The 15,100-nt window shown below is 34.8% G+C and overlaps 1 protein-coding gene across 4 annotated transcripts in view; it reads right to left on the bottom strand.

Annotated features, from left to right (window-relative positions):
* etsrp (ETS1-related protein) overlaps positions 1-6,593 on the bottom strand; it is an 18,703-nt gene extending 12,110 nt beyond the window's left edge. For 3 of the 4 annotated variants that reach the window (XM_062028727.1, XM_062028728.1, XM_062028730.1), the window contains exons 1-3: positions 6,548-6,593; positions 6,337-6,418; positions 232-327 (exon numbers count right to left, since the gene is read on the bottom strand). In XM_062028727.1, coding sequence (XP_061884711.1) covers positions 232-327; positions 6,337-6,418; positions 6,548-6,589 — 220 coding nt within the window. In that variant the 5' untranslated portion in view covers positions 6,590-6,593. The remainder of the gene's footprint in view (positions 1-231; positions 328-6,336; positions 6,419-6,547) is intronic. The other variant, XM_062028731.1, reaches the window with a different exon arrangement.
* Between the last annotated feature and the right edge of the window lie 8,507 nt (positions 6,594-15,100).

Here is a 15,100-nt window from a genome sequence, read left to right as displayed (position 1 = left end):
ATATACATATACATATACATATACATATACATATACATACATGGAGCTGTTCAAGGGGGGAGGATAGTTTTGGAGATACAAAATTATAGTTGTATATTATTATAGATTATATGATAACAGTGGTGCCCATATATATATTTATATATATATATATGTTTTGGTTTCAAATGAAAAAAACAATGAACAAATAACACGCTGATTATTTTTGGTGCAATGTTCTTCAAATGTGACCTTTGGGCAGCGCGGCGTAGCAGCTCTCAACAGGATACTGCGGCTGTCCGGGCGGCTTGCTGTCTAACAGAAAAGACAGATCTTCACCAGGGTAGTCTGGAGGTTTGACACAGTGCACAAAGATGGACGTTAAAGTCACGGCCTGCATGAAACACTTGGCATCCGTGTGTGCATGTTGGGATTTAAATCAGTCTTTCTTAACCGCTGTTGGGCCGTGAGCGCCCCCTTGAGGGCCGGCAGAGAAGCTGGAGCAGGCAAAAATGACGACCAAAGTGGTGGATTTTAGTGTCGTCAACAAAGCCAAATTATTTAGGGGTACCGTATTTTTTTGGAGTATAAGTCGCACCGGCCAAAAATGCATAATAAAGAAGGAAAAAAACATATATAAGTCGCACTGGAGTATAAATTGCATTTTTGGGGGAAATGTATTTGATAAAAGCCAACACCAAGAATAGACATTTGAAAAGCAATTTAAAATAAATAAAGAATAGTGAACAACAGGTTGAATAAGTGTACGTTATATGAGGCATAAATAACCAACTGAGAACGTGCCTGGTATGTTAACGTAACATATTATGGTAAGAGTCATTCAAATAACTATAACATATAGAACATGCTATACGTTTACCAAAAAATCTGTCACTCCTAATCGCTAAATACCATGAAATCTTATACGTCTAGTCCAGGGGTGTCAAACTCATTTTAGATCTGGGGCCACATGGAGAAAAATCTACTCCCAAGTGGGCCGGAATGGTAAAATCACGGCACGATAACTTAAAAATAAAGACAACTTCAGATTGTTTTCTTGTTTAAAAATAGAACAAGCACATTCTGAAAATGTGCAAATCATAATGTTGTTGTTGTTTTTTTTACACTTACATGTTGCGGTTAATAGTATTCTATCTTTATTTGTCGTTATTTATACTTTCTGAATAAATTATGTGATAATGTTCATCAGTCAACTCATTGGTGTTAATTTGCAATCTATGAAGATAAAAAAAAATAGTATCAAAATCCAATTACAGGATGTTATTCATGTAGTTTGCTCATTTTCCTCCAATGATGTACTAACATCATGTGGTTTATTTTTTTCGTACATATGTAGCATCATCTACAAATTTACAAATAATTGCTATTGCGACATCTAGTGGTACGCATTTAGAAAAGCAGTTTTTTTCATTCAAAAATTTCGGCTCATTTTTATACTTAGCAAACTCATCCCGCGGGCCGGATAAAACCTGTCCGCGGGCCTGATCCGGCCCTCGGGCCGTACGTTTGACACTCCTGGTCTAGTCTCTTACGTGAATGAGCTAAATAATATTATTTGATATTTTACGGTAATGTGTTAATAATTTCACACATAAGTCGCTCCCGAGTATAAGTCGCACCCGGCCAAACTATGAAAAAAACTGCGACTTATAGTCCGAAAAATACGGTATTTATTGGGGATATGTTCTAGATATGTTAATCTTATCTTTAAAAAAATCACTAACTATATAAATAATTTGTAGTAAAACTATTTGCAAATGCGTATCTCATTGTGTTTGTGTGTAATCTGATGTATGTGTCCGTGTACTAATTTGTGTCATTTTGATTTATGTGTGTGTAAAAAAATGTGTGTGTAAAAAAAATTGTGTGTGTGTTTGTATTCAGATGTGTGTGAAGCAGGAACCCTGATTGGCTGTTTTTTTGAATTTTTTTTACATCTAACTTTTGCAACACTTCTGCCGTGTCAGAGTTGTGTGTCCGTGCAGCGATTTTAACTAAATGTTTCCTTTCCCTATATTCACCACTAGTCGGCGCCTTGCACCCACTCGTGTTATTCTGTGGGCAATCCATAAAACACTGGACTTTCAATCACTTACTGTGAGTAAAAATTCATGTTTTAGCAGTAACTTAGTTGTCAGAAGTATTTTGGTCTTCTTCAAACAAGTTCTCTTGTTTGGGCGGCATAGCTGGGTTGGTAGAGCAACTTGAGGGTTCTGGGTTCGATCCCCGCTTCCGCCATCCTAGTCACTGCTGTTGTGTCCTTGGGCAAGACACTTCACCCACCTGCTCCCAGTGCCACCCACACTGGTTTAAATGTAGCTTAGACGGTGGGTTTCACTATGTAAAGCGCTTTGAGTCACTAGAGAAAAGCGCTATATAAATGGAATTCACTTCACTTATCAGTAATGTTGTCTGTGTCTCCAAATAAGTTATCAGTAATAATATGCAGTATCTGTGAACAACTTAGCTTTTCTCAGCGTGTGTGTCACTGAGAGTCTGATGTGGTGACTTCAACACAGAACAACATGAGTGGGTGCGAGGCGCCCACTAGTGGACTAGAGAAAGGAAAATACAGACAAGTATTTTTACACTTTCAGACACACAAATCTAAATACACAGACACACACACAGATCGAAATATGGATAGACGAACACACACACATACATATATATTTATGTATTTATTTTTTTTACACACACAAATCAAAATACGGACACACACATTAAAAACACACACACGCTAAATTTGATTACACACACACAGAGTGAGATACGGACACACAAATTAAAACCAAACAAATGCTAATGTGATTAAACACACACACAGATTAAGATACGGACACACAAATTAAAACATGCACATGCAGATTTGATTACACACACACACACACACACAGAAAAAGATATGGACACAAATTAAAACACGCACATGCTAATTTGATTACACACACACACAGACTGAGATACGGACACACAAATTAAAATATGCACATGTTACTTTCATTACACACACACACACACACACACACACACACACAGATTGAATTTCAGACACACAAATTAAAACACGCACACGCAAATTTGATTACACCCACACACACAGAGAATGACATACGGACACACAAATTAAAACATGCACATGTTAATTTGATTACACACACACAAACTGACATACGGACACAAATTAAAACACGCACATGCAAATTTGATTACACCTACACACAGAATGACGTACGGACACACAGATTAAAACACGCACATGTTAATTTGATTACAAACACACACAGACACACAAATTAAACCATGAACACGCGGATTTGATTACAAACACAAACACAGAATGAGATACGGACACACAAATTAGAACACGCACATATTAATTTGATTACACAAATTAAAACACGGAAATGCGGATTTGATTACACACACACGCACAGAATGAGATACGGACACACAAATTAAAAGACGCACATTTTAATTTGATTACACAAATTAAAACACGCACACGCGGATTTGATTACACACGCACATACACAAACTGAGATACGGACACACAAATTAAAACACGCACATGTTAATTTGATTACACACGCACACACACACAGACTGACTGAGATACAGACACACAAATTAAAACACGCACACGTTAATTTGATTACACACACACTTTTGAATTTCAGACACAAATTAAAACACGCACACGCAGATTTGATTACACACACAAAGATTGAGATACGGACACACACATTAAAACATGCACATGATAATTTGATTACACTCACACAAACTGAGATACAGACACACAAATTAAAACATGCATGCACGGATTTGATTATACACACCCACACACACACACGCACACAAAATTTCAGACACACAAATTAAAACACGCACACACAGATTTGATTACACACACACACACACACAGAGATAAGGACACACAAATTAAAACACGCACATGATGATTTAAATACACTCACACAAACTGAAATACGGACAAACAAATTAAAACATGCACGCGCGGATTTGATTATACACACACACACACACACACACACACACACACACACATTAAATTTCAGACACAAAAATTAAAACACACACACACACACACACATACACACAGATTGAGATCCGGACACACAAATTAAAACATGCACATGCTGATTTGATTACACACACTCAGATTGAGATAAGGACACACAAATTAAAACCAAACAAATGCTAACTTGATTACACACACAGATTGAGATACAGACCCACAAATTAAAACACGCACAAGCGGATTTGATTACACACACACAGATTGAGATACAGACACACAAATTAAAACCAGACAAATAGTAATTTCAATAAACACACAGATTTAGATACGGACACACAAATTAAAACACGCACATTCTAATTTGATTACACACACACACAGAGATTGAGATCCGGACAAACAAATTAAAACACGCACACACAGATTTGATTACATGCACACAGATTGAGATACGGACACAGAAATTAAAACCAAACAAATGCTAATTTGATTACACACACACAGATTGAACTACGGACAAACAAATGAACACAAGCGCACGCGGATTTGATTACACACACACACACACAAACACACACAGATTGAGATCTGGACACACAAATTAAAACACGCACATGTTAATTTGATTACACACACACACAGATTGAGATCCAGACACACCAATTAAAACCAGACAAATACTAATTTGAACCAACACACAGATTGAGATACGGACACACAAAAAAAACACACTCACGGATTTAATTACACACACACACACACACACACACAGCTTGAGATACAGACACACAAATTTAAACACGCGCATGCTAAATTTATGACACACACAGATTGTGATACGGACACACAAATTAAAACACACACACACGGATTTGATCATACACACACGCACACACACACAAACACACACACAGTTTGAAATACAGACACACAAATTTAAACACGCACATGCTAATTTTATTACACACAGATTGAGATACAGACACACAAATTAAAACACACACACACAGATTTAATCACACACACACACACACACAGAGCTTGAGATACAGACACACAAATTTACACACGCACATGCTAATTTTACTACACACACAGATTGAGATACGGACACACAAATTAAAACACGCACACACAGATTTAATTACACACACACAACTTGAGATATAGACACACAAATTTAAACACGCACATGCTAATTTTATTACACACACAGATTGAGATACGGACACACAAATTAAAACATGCACATACGGATTTGATTACACACACACACACACACACACACACACACACACACACACACACAGGTTGAGATACAGACACACAAATGCTAATTTTATTACACACACAGATTGAGATACGGACACACAAATTAAAACATGCACACACAGATTTGATTACACACACACACACACACACAGCTGGAGATACAGACACACAAATTAGTACACCGACACATAAAATCGGATTACATTTACATTTAAATACCCCATTTGCAAAAAGTTTTGCGACAATAATACTTCTGTAACTTACTTTTTTTTCCATTTTTAAATGTGTTTTGTTTCAACCAAATCCACGCAATAATGAGCTTTTTAGTGCACGTAAACGTACCAAGTGTGTGTATGTTGGGTGTCGGGGGCCCCTTTAAGAGTGTAGTGAATGGGGGCCCAGGATTTAAAAATTATTTAAACAGGCGTAACTCAACAAAACAAAAACGTTATGTTACATAAAAATAGATTGTGTGTGTGTGTGTGTGTGTGCGTGTGTGTGTGTGTGTGTGTGTGTGAGCGCGCACGCGTGGCCCCCCTGCCCTTTACGTCACTGCATTGTGCAAGTGTACCTAATGAAGTGTCCCGGAAGCGTGCACACACACCATTAGAAGGGGCGGGGGGGGTCATTTGTTTACTGTCCAATCAGCTGAATGGACGAAGGCTGGAGGAAACAAGGCTTCTAGGGGAGGAAAGGGCGCTGTGACAGAGTTAGTGATGGAGGAACTCTAAATCTGTCGGAGAAGGAAGTCTGGAGGAAAGGATTAGAGTCTCTTTGAGCTGACCACCCTCATGCGTTCTTATGCGCTGCCCTCTGACAGATGTGATGATGCCGACTCTGGAAAATATTTCCTTTGTCCTTCAGCTGGCGGGCTTCAGAGGAAGCAGGCTGCTGCACAAACAAGTCGGCCTTCGTCGTCACGTGACCAGGTGGTCCCCCCCCCCCTGGCCCTCGCCGGCTCACTTCCGCCCGTTCTACAAAGTTCGGACAAATATTCGCCAGAAAACTTCCAAACTCACCATAAGACGCGAAGTCAAAGCCCGCCGGCACCTCCTGGGTCCTAAAGTCCTCCGAGTAGTAGCCACTCTGGCAGACTTCCATCTGTCAATCAAAAAAAAAAAAAAGAAAAAAAAAAAGGATAAAATATCTCTCCTCTATTAAGATGTGCAGTCTGAAGGTAAAAAGGCGAGTTTTAATTTGAAAAGAGGAGTTTACAAGTGGTGATCTTACCTTTATTTTGATGTCTTTGCCGTGTGCTGACTTCCAGTACATGTCTCCTTCCCGCACTGTGACGCCGCTCTGCTGGAACCCCGCAGCTTTTAAACGCAGGAGGTGGGAGGGGCCTGCTGAGTCGTGACCGCGGCTAATTGGGCGTGACGTCACATCACACCCCCCCTTCCCGCACACACACGGGTCGTCCAAACTTTCATTCAGAAGCAGCCATCACTCACTTTCCTAAATTTATATGCTATATATATATATATCCATCCATTTTCTACCGCTTGTCCCGTTCAGGGTCGCAGCCTATCTCAGCTGCATTTATTTTATTTTATTTATTTATTTTTTCAACAATGAAAACTTCAATGATGACCACTATTTTCAAAAATAAAGTACCATTTTTTCAACAATAAAAACTAATATTTTCAATAATAAAAACTCATATTTTCAACAATGAAAACTATTGTTTTCGTCAATGAAAACTCATATTTTCTACAATAAAAACTAGTATTTTCTACAATAAAAACTCATATTTTCTACAATAAAAACTCATATTTTCAACAATAAAAACTATTTCCAAGGAGGAAAACAAACATTTTCAACCATAAAAACTATTTTCAACGATGAAAACTAATATTTTCAAAAATGAAAACAAATATTTTCAACAAGGAAAACTATTACTTTTTAACAATGAGAACTAATATTTTCAACAATAAAAAACATTTTTTTCAACAATGAAAACGAATATTTTCAACTATAAAAACAATTTCCAACGATGAAAACAAATATTTTCAACCATAACAAATATTTTCAACGATGAAAACAAATATTTTCAAAAATGAAAACTAATATTTTCAAAAATGAAAACAAATATTTTCAAAAATGAAAAGTAATATTTTCAAAAATGAAAACAAATATTTTCAAAAATGAAAACTAATATTTTCAAAAATGAAAACAAATATTTTCAACAAGGAAAACTAATATTTTTTTAACAATGAGAACTAATATTTTCAACAATAAAAAACATTTTTTTCAACATTGAAAACGAATATTTTCAACCATAAAAACAATTTCCAACGATGAAAACAAATATTTTCAACGATGAAAACTAATGTTTTCAAAAATGAAAACAAATATTTTCAACAAGGAAAACTTATATTTTTTAACAATGACAACTAATATTTTCAACAATAAAAAACATTTTTTTCAGCAATGAAAACGAATATTTTTAACAATGAAAACTAATATTTTCAACAATAAAAAGTAATATTTTCAAAAATAAAAACAGATATTTTCAAAAATGAAAACCAATATTTTGTAACATTAAACAACTATATTTTCAACAAGGAAAAATAATATCTTTTTAAAGGAAAACTAATATTTTCAACAATTTCATATATATATTTATATACACATATAGTTGAAATAGTTGAAAATATTCGTTTTCATTGTTGAAAATATGTGTACATATAACAGTAAATATTAGAATATATTACTTAAAAATATAATTTGCCACATATAGCATCACATTTTTAACACAATTCATGAAGTAGATTTTTTTCCAAACACTTGTAAATGATTTAGCGCTTTTAAAATAGTACTTTTTAATTATTTTCTGTTACGTTAAAGAAAGAAACGCTTCGCACCCCCTGTAAATAGTATCAATTGTCTATAAAACTGTTGTAAATTCACCCCTGCATAACGCTGTATCCCTATGAGAGAAAATAAAACACGGGGGGTAGGAGGATGACAGGGCATGCAAAACAATAACGTATATACCCCCATCATTTATTATTTACTTTTTACTTTTTAAATTATATCTCAATTCTGCACACTGCTGCTGGAATTTTAATTTTCCTGAGGGAACTCTCCTGAAGGAATCAATAATGTACTATACATCTATCTAATAATGTAATACTGTAGCAATAATATAATAATAATGTAACAATGTAATAACAATGTAAAAACAATGTAATAACATTGTAACAATGTAATTACAATGTAATAATAATGTAATAAAAAATTAACAATAATGTATGAATAATGTAATGCTGTAGCAATAATATAATAATGTCACATTGTAATTATAATGTAATAAAACATGTAATAACAATGTATTAATAATGTAATACTGTAGCAATATAGTAATAATAATGTAATAAAAATGTAATAACAATGTAATATTAATGTAATGATGTAGCGATAATGTAATAATAATGTTATAATGCAATAATGTAATATTAATGTAACAAAAATGTAATAACAATGTAATATTAATGTGTTGATGTATCAATAATGTAATAATAATATAATAATGCAATAATGTAATATTAATGTAATAATAATGTAATAACAATGTAATAATAATATAATGATGTATCAATCATGTAATAATAATGTAATATAAAATGTAATAACAATGTAATAATTATTGGTAATATAAAAATGATGTAATATATAATGTAATATGAATGTAATAATAATGTAACAACAATGTAATAATAATGTAATACAAGTATATTACAATGTAAAATTAAGTAATAATAAGGTAATAATGGAATAATTCTGTTATAATGTAATAATAATAATGTTAAAAAAATGTAATAACAATGTAATAATAATTTAATATGTTTAGTAATGTATTAAAAATGTAATATTATTAATAATATAATAATAATGTAATAACAATGTAATAATGGAACAATATTGTAATAATAACATAATAATGTAATAATAATGTAACACTTAATAATAGTGTAATGATGTAACAACAATGTACTAATAATGGAATAACACTGTAATTTGTAATACAACATAATAACAATGTAATGATAATGTAATAATGTACTAATAATGTAATAATATGTAATAGTAATGTAATACTGTACTAATAATAATATAATAACAATATAATAATAATAATTTAATAATATGTAATAATAATATAATAACAGTGTAAAAATAATGAAAACAATAGGAAACATATCTCTAACAAGCAATACATTTTTAAAAAACCAGTTGCAAATAAATCTAATGATGATATAAATAAATGTAGTGCTCAGAATGAAACTCAATGTAAGGAAGTCAAAGTTGTGTTTCTTCGACACAAAAAGAACATAAATAATATACAAGTATGTTGCATTAAAAATAGTGTGACAAGTAGGATCTCACTGAATGTAACACATTAAATGTAACACGTTAGTGTAGCCTCCTCTGAATATTCTCAACTTGTTGCACACTAATTGGTTTATGAACATTATATTCTTTTCAGCCATTAAAATATTGTGGATTTTTAGGCTTTCATATCAATCATAATTATAGCAGCTAGGGAGTACAAATGCTATGAGCAACTTTTGTTAATTTTTCTCATTTGAAATGTGTTTTTAAAAAAAAATTGAACTTTAATATCTATTAGGTGACTTTAGAACAAATGTTTATATTTTATGAGGAGGGGAACTAAACAACGTCCACATTTAACCACCATATTGTAGCCGCCATAAAGAACTGAACATTATGGAATAAATCAATGTGAACTCTTTTCTTTTTTTTAATGCGTTATTAACGCTCACTGGACTTTATTTGGTTTGCTTTTTTTGTAATCATGCTCATCTTTGACATGTTTAGAATTATAGTTTATATATGATCAATAGTTACTTCTAGTTTGTTTTACTTAAGTTCTTGCTATTTTGGCTTTATTTGGAATTAGACTTAGACTTAGACAAACTTTAATGATCCACAAGGGAAATTGTTCAACAGAGTAGTTCAGCTACAATGATGGAAAGTGTAAGGATGGAAAGGACAATGCAGGTATAAATAGACTAATATAGCGATAAAAAAATCTAACATATATACGAATATATACATAATATGTGTACAGAATAATATATATACAGATATATTATATTATGTCTATAACATATATACAATGTATACCAATGACCATATTACAGTATATACAGTATATGTGACATATATTATTTCTCATATTAACTGTTTTAATTTATGCGCTACATTAACTCTCACAAGATTTTATTCGTGCTTACCTTTTGTACATTTTGTGAAGTTTTTTGTCAGTTTTTTTTTGTAATTATTCTCTTTTTTTTTTTTTTTTCATTTTATTTGTATATATTGTCAAATGCTTCTCATAATGTACTCTACTTAATTTCTTGCTATTTTGGCTCTTTATTTCTCATGTAAGCTGTTTTTGCACTAATACCTTGTATTTTTAAATACATACTAGGTCAATAATAAAACCCATTCCGATTCTAATAGATAAATAAATAATAATAAAGTTAAATAAATAATAATAAAGTTACGGTGTACACAATTGGAATGCACCTTCATTAATGTCAACCAGCAATTAATGCAACTAACACAATTCAGTGTTTTTATTATGATTATTTGAATCGTCCTAGCACTTTGTATGCGCCGCATTGTTGACTGTCGGACACATAAAAGAGTGACGCGCATATATATGAAGTGAGTCCTTTGCAAATGCACACTTTCAGCACTCTTTTTAATGAGCTGGGCCGAACAAGTCTGTATCTTTAGGACACATTTGGGCCAAACAATGGCCTGTAAAACACGCACGCGCACGCGCGCACGCACGCACGCACCCACGCACGCAGTGAGTGGCTGAAATCACGGCGTGAGTGTTGGCTGCAGATAAGCTCCGTGCAGGGCCTTATGTCAACAAACATCACTCTGCTGCATGGGCTCTCTCTGTCGCGCACACGCACACACACACGCACGCGTGCGCGCTCCATCTGGAAAAGTGGGGCCAAGGGTGAAATCGTGCACGTCGGCTGTGGAAGAGTCGTGATTCAGACCCCCCACCCCTCCCCTCCAAGAGAAACAGGGTTAAACTGAGAGCTATGAACCATGAATTGATTAAGGTGGACTAACAAGTTGAAAAACGTATTCGGGTGTTGCCATTTGTACGGAATATGTAGTGTAGTGTGTTTCATATCATGTATTCTCTTCCTTTGCAATCTACTAATAAAAGTTTCAATCAATCAATCAATCAATCAACATGTGCCACGTGCAAACATTTCATATTCAAACACCAAACATTCATTTTGAAACATATTAAACATTTAATACTCACATTCACACATGTATCACTCATGTGTAAACATTTAATACTCATATATAAACATGTAATACTCATATATAAACATTTAAAGGCCTACTGAAATTATTTTTTTTTATTTAAACGGGGATAGCAGATCTATTCTATGTGTCATACTTGATCATTTCGCGATATTGCCATATTTTTGCTGAAAGGATTTAGTATAGAACAACGACGATAAAGATTGCAACTTTTGGTATCTGATAAAAAAAAAAGGCTTGCCCCTACCGGAAGTAGCGTGACGTAGTCAGTTGAACATATACGCAAAGTTCCCTATTGTTTACAATGATGGCCGCATGAAGTGAGAGAGATTCGGACCGAGAAAGCGACAATTTCCCCATTAATTTGAGCGAGGATGAAAGATTTGTGGATGAGGAAAGTGCAAGTGAAGGACTAGTGGGGAGTTGAAGCTATTCAGATAGGGAAGATGCTGTGAGAGCCGGGGGTGACCTGATATTCAGCTGGGAATGACTACAACAGTAAATAAACACAAGACATATATATACTCTATTAGCCACAACACAACCAGGCTTATATTTAATATGCCACAAATTAATCCTGCATAAAAACACCTGCGTGTTTGTTACGCTAGCTCCTAGCTCCTCTGCTAGCTCCTAGCTCCATAGAACACGCCAATACAATTCCAACACCTGATCAACACACACAATCACTCAGCCCAAAAGACCGTTCACCTAACCCAAGGTTCATAAAGCTTATATATTTTTAAAAAGTTACGTACATACGCAAAAAAAAGTTGCGCACATACGGTCAAGCGATCAAATGTTTAGAAGCCAAAGCCGCATACTCACAGTAGCACGTCTGCGTCTTTGTCATCCAAATCAAAGTAATCCTGGTAAGAGTCTGTGTTGTCCCAGTTCTCTACAGGCGTCTGTGTATCGAAGTCAAAAGTCCTCCTGGTTAGAGTCTCTGTTATCCGAGTTCTTCCATCTTGACTGCATCTTCCGGGAATGTAAACAAAGAAGCGCCGGCTGTGTACTGTTGTTGCTGACTACGTTCGAAAAATACGTCCATTTCGCACCGACAACTTTCTTCTTTGCTTGCTCAGCTTCCTTCTCCATAATGCAATGAACATGATTGCAACAGATTCACGAACACAGATGTCCAGAATACTGTGGAATTATGAAATGAAAACAGAGCTTTTTCGTATTGGCTTCAATGTGGAAGGCATACCCGTGTTCGCCGGGCTACGTCACGCGCATACGTCATCCTCAGAGGCGTTTCGAACCGGAAGTTTAGCGGCAAATTTAAAATGTCACTTTATAAGTTAACCCGGCCGTATTGGCATGTGTTATAATGTTAAGATTTCATCATTGATATATAAACTATCAGACTGCGTGGTCGGTAGTAGTGGCTTTCAGTAGGCCTTTAATACTCATATTAAACATTTAAAAGCCTACTGAAATGATTTTTTTAAAATTTAAACGGCAATAGCAGATCCATTCTATGTGTCATACTTGATCATTTTGCGATATTGCCATATTTTTGCTGAAAGGATTTAGTAAAGAAAATCGACGATAAAGTTCGCAACTTTTGCTCGCTGATAAAAAAAAGGCTTGCCTGTACCGGAAGTAGAGTGACGTCACAGGAGCTAGGATTCCTCACAATTCCCCGTTGTTTACAATGGAGCGAGAGAGATTCGGACCGAGAAAGTGACGATTACCCCATTCATTTGAGCGAGGATGAAAGATTCGTAGATGAGGAACGTTACAGTGAAGGACTTGAGCGGCAGTGGTGGACGTATCTTTTTTCGCTCTGACCGTAACTTAGGTACAAGCTGGCTCATTGGATTCCACACTCTCTCCTTTTTCTATTGTAGATCACAGATTTGTATTTTAAACCACCTCAGATACTATATCCTCTTGAAAATGAGAGTCGAGAACGCGAAATGGACATTCACAGTGACTGAACATGTAAATACACGATTAATAATATTCAGCTTTGCGAAGCTAAAAAAATAGAAGCTAACCTAGCAACGTAGCCAACGTGATAGCATAGCAGTCTCAAATGCAGATAGAAACTAAATTTAAAAGAACCCTGACTGGATGGATAGACAGAAGATAAAAAATACTATTAAACCATGAACATGTAAATACACGATTAATAATGTAGTGGATGTCCCTTATGGGCATCCGTAGTTGTGTATGTATGTTCGGGGCAAGCGCAGTTGGTTCAGTAAAGTCTACACCACTGAAGTGGACAGCCGTGTGTGTGTCACTGATTTCTACAAATAATATTCAGCTTTTCGAAGCTAAAAAAATAGAAGCTAACCTAGCTACGTAGCCTACGTGATAGCATAGCAGTCTCAAATGCAGATAGAAACTAAATTTTAAAAAAAAACCTGACTGGATGGATAGACAGAAGATCAAAAATACTATTAAACCATGAACATGTAAATACACGATTAATAATATTCAGCTTTTCAAAGCTAAAAAAATAGAAGCTAACCTAGCTACGTAGCCAACGTGATAGCATAGCAGTCTCAAATGCAGATAGAAACTAAATTTAAAAAAAACCTGACTGGATGGATAGACAGAAGATCAAAAATACTATTAAACCATGAACATGTAAATACACGATTAATAATATTCAGCTTTTCGAAGCTAAAAAAAATAGACGCTAACCTAGCTACGTAGCCAACGTGATAGCATAGAAGTCTCAAATGCAGATAGAAACTAAATTAAAAAAAACCCTGACTGGATGGATAGACAGAAGATCAAAAATACTATTAAACCATGAACATGTAAATACACGATTAATAATATTCAGCTTTTCGAAGCTAAAAAAAATAGACGCTAACCTAGCTACGTAGCCAACGTGATAGCATAGAAGTCTGAAATGCAGATAGAAACTAAATTTAAAAAAACCCTGACTGGATGGATAGACAGAAGATCAAAAATACTATTAAACCATGAACATGTAAATACACGATTAATAATATTCAGCTTGGCGAAGCTAAAAAAACAGAAGCTAACTTAGATGCGGCGGCGGGCTTACTCACTGTAGTGCGTCTGCTATCCTGCTCAAAGCACAACACAACCTCCTGGTGTTGGTGTTGGTGTTGCTGTAGTCCGCCGCTCCACCGATCGCACCTACAACTTTCTTATTTGCAGTCTCCATTGTCCATTAAACAAATTGCAAAAGATTCACCAACACAGATGTCCAGAATACTGTGGAATTTTGTCGAAGAAAACAGAGGTATTTGAATTGGGTCCAAACACTTCCCTTGACCTCGTGACGTCACGCGCATACGTCATCATACCGCGACGTTTTCAAGTGGAAGTTTCCTGGGAAGTTTAAAATTGCACCTTATAAGTTAACCCGGCCGTATTGGCATGTGTTGCAATGTTAAGATTTCATCATTAATATATAAACTATCAGACTGCGTGGTCGGTAGTAGTGGGTTTCAGTAGGCC

This window comes from Entelurus aequoreus, linkage group LG20, assembly GCF_033978785.1.
Source record: "Entelurus aequoreus isolate RoL-2023_Sb linkage group LG20, RoL_Eaeq_v1.1, whole genome shotgun sequence".
In the NCBI taxonomy this organism is placed as follows: Eukaryota; Metazoa; Chordata; class Actinopteri; order Syngnathiformes; family Syngnathidae; genus Entelurus; species Entelurus aequoreus.
Note: the sequence above shows the minus strand (reverse complement) of the source record. Positions and strands in the feature narration are given on the sequence as shown.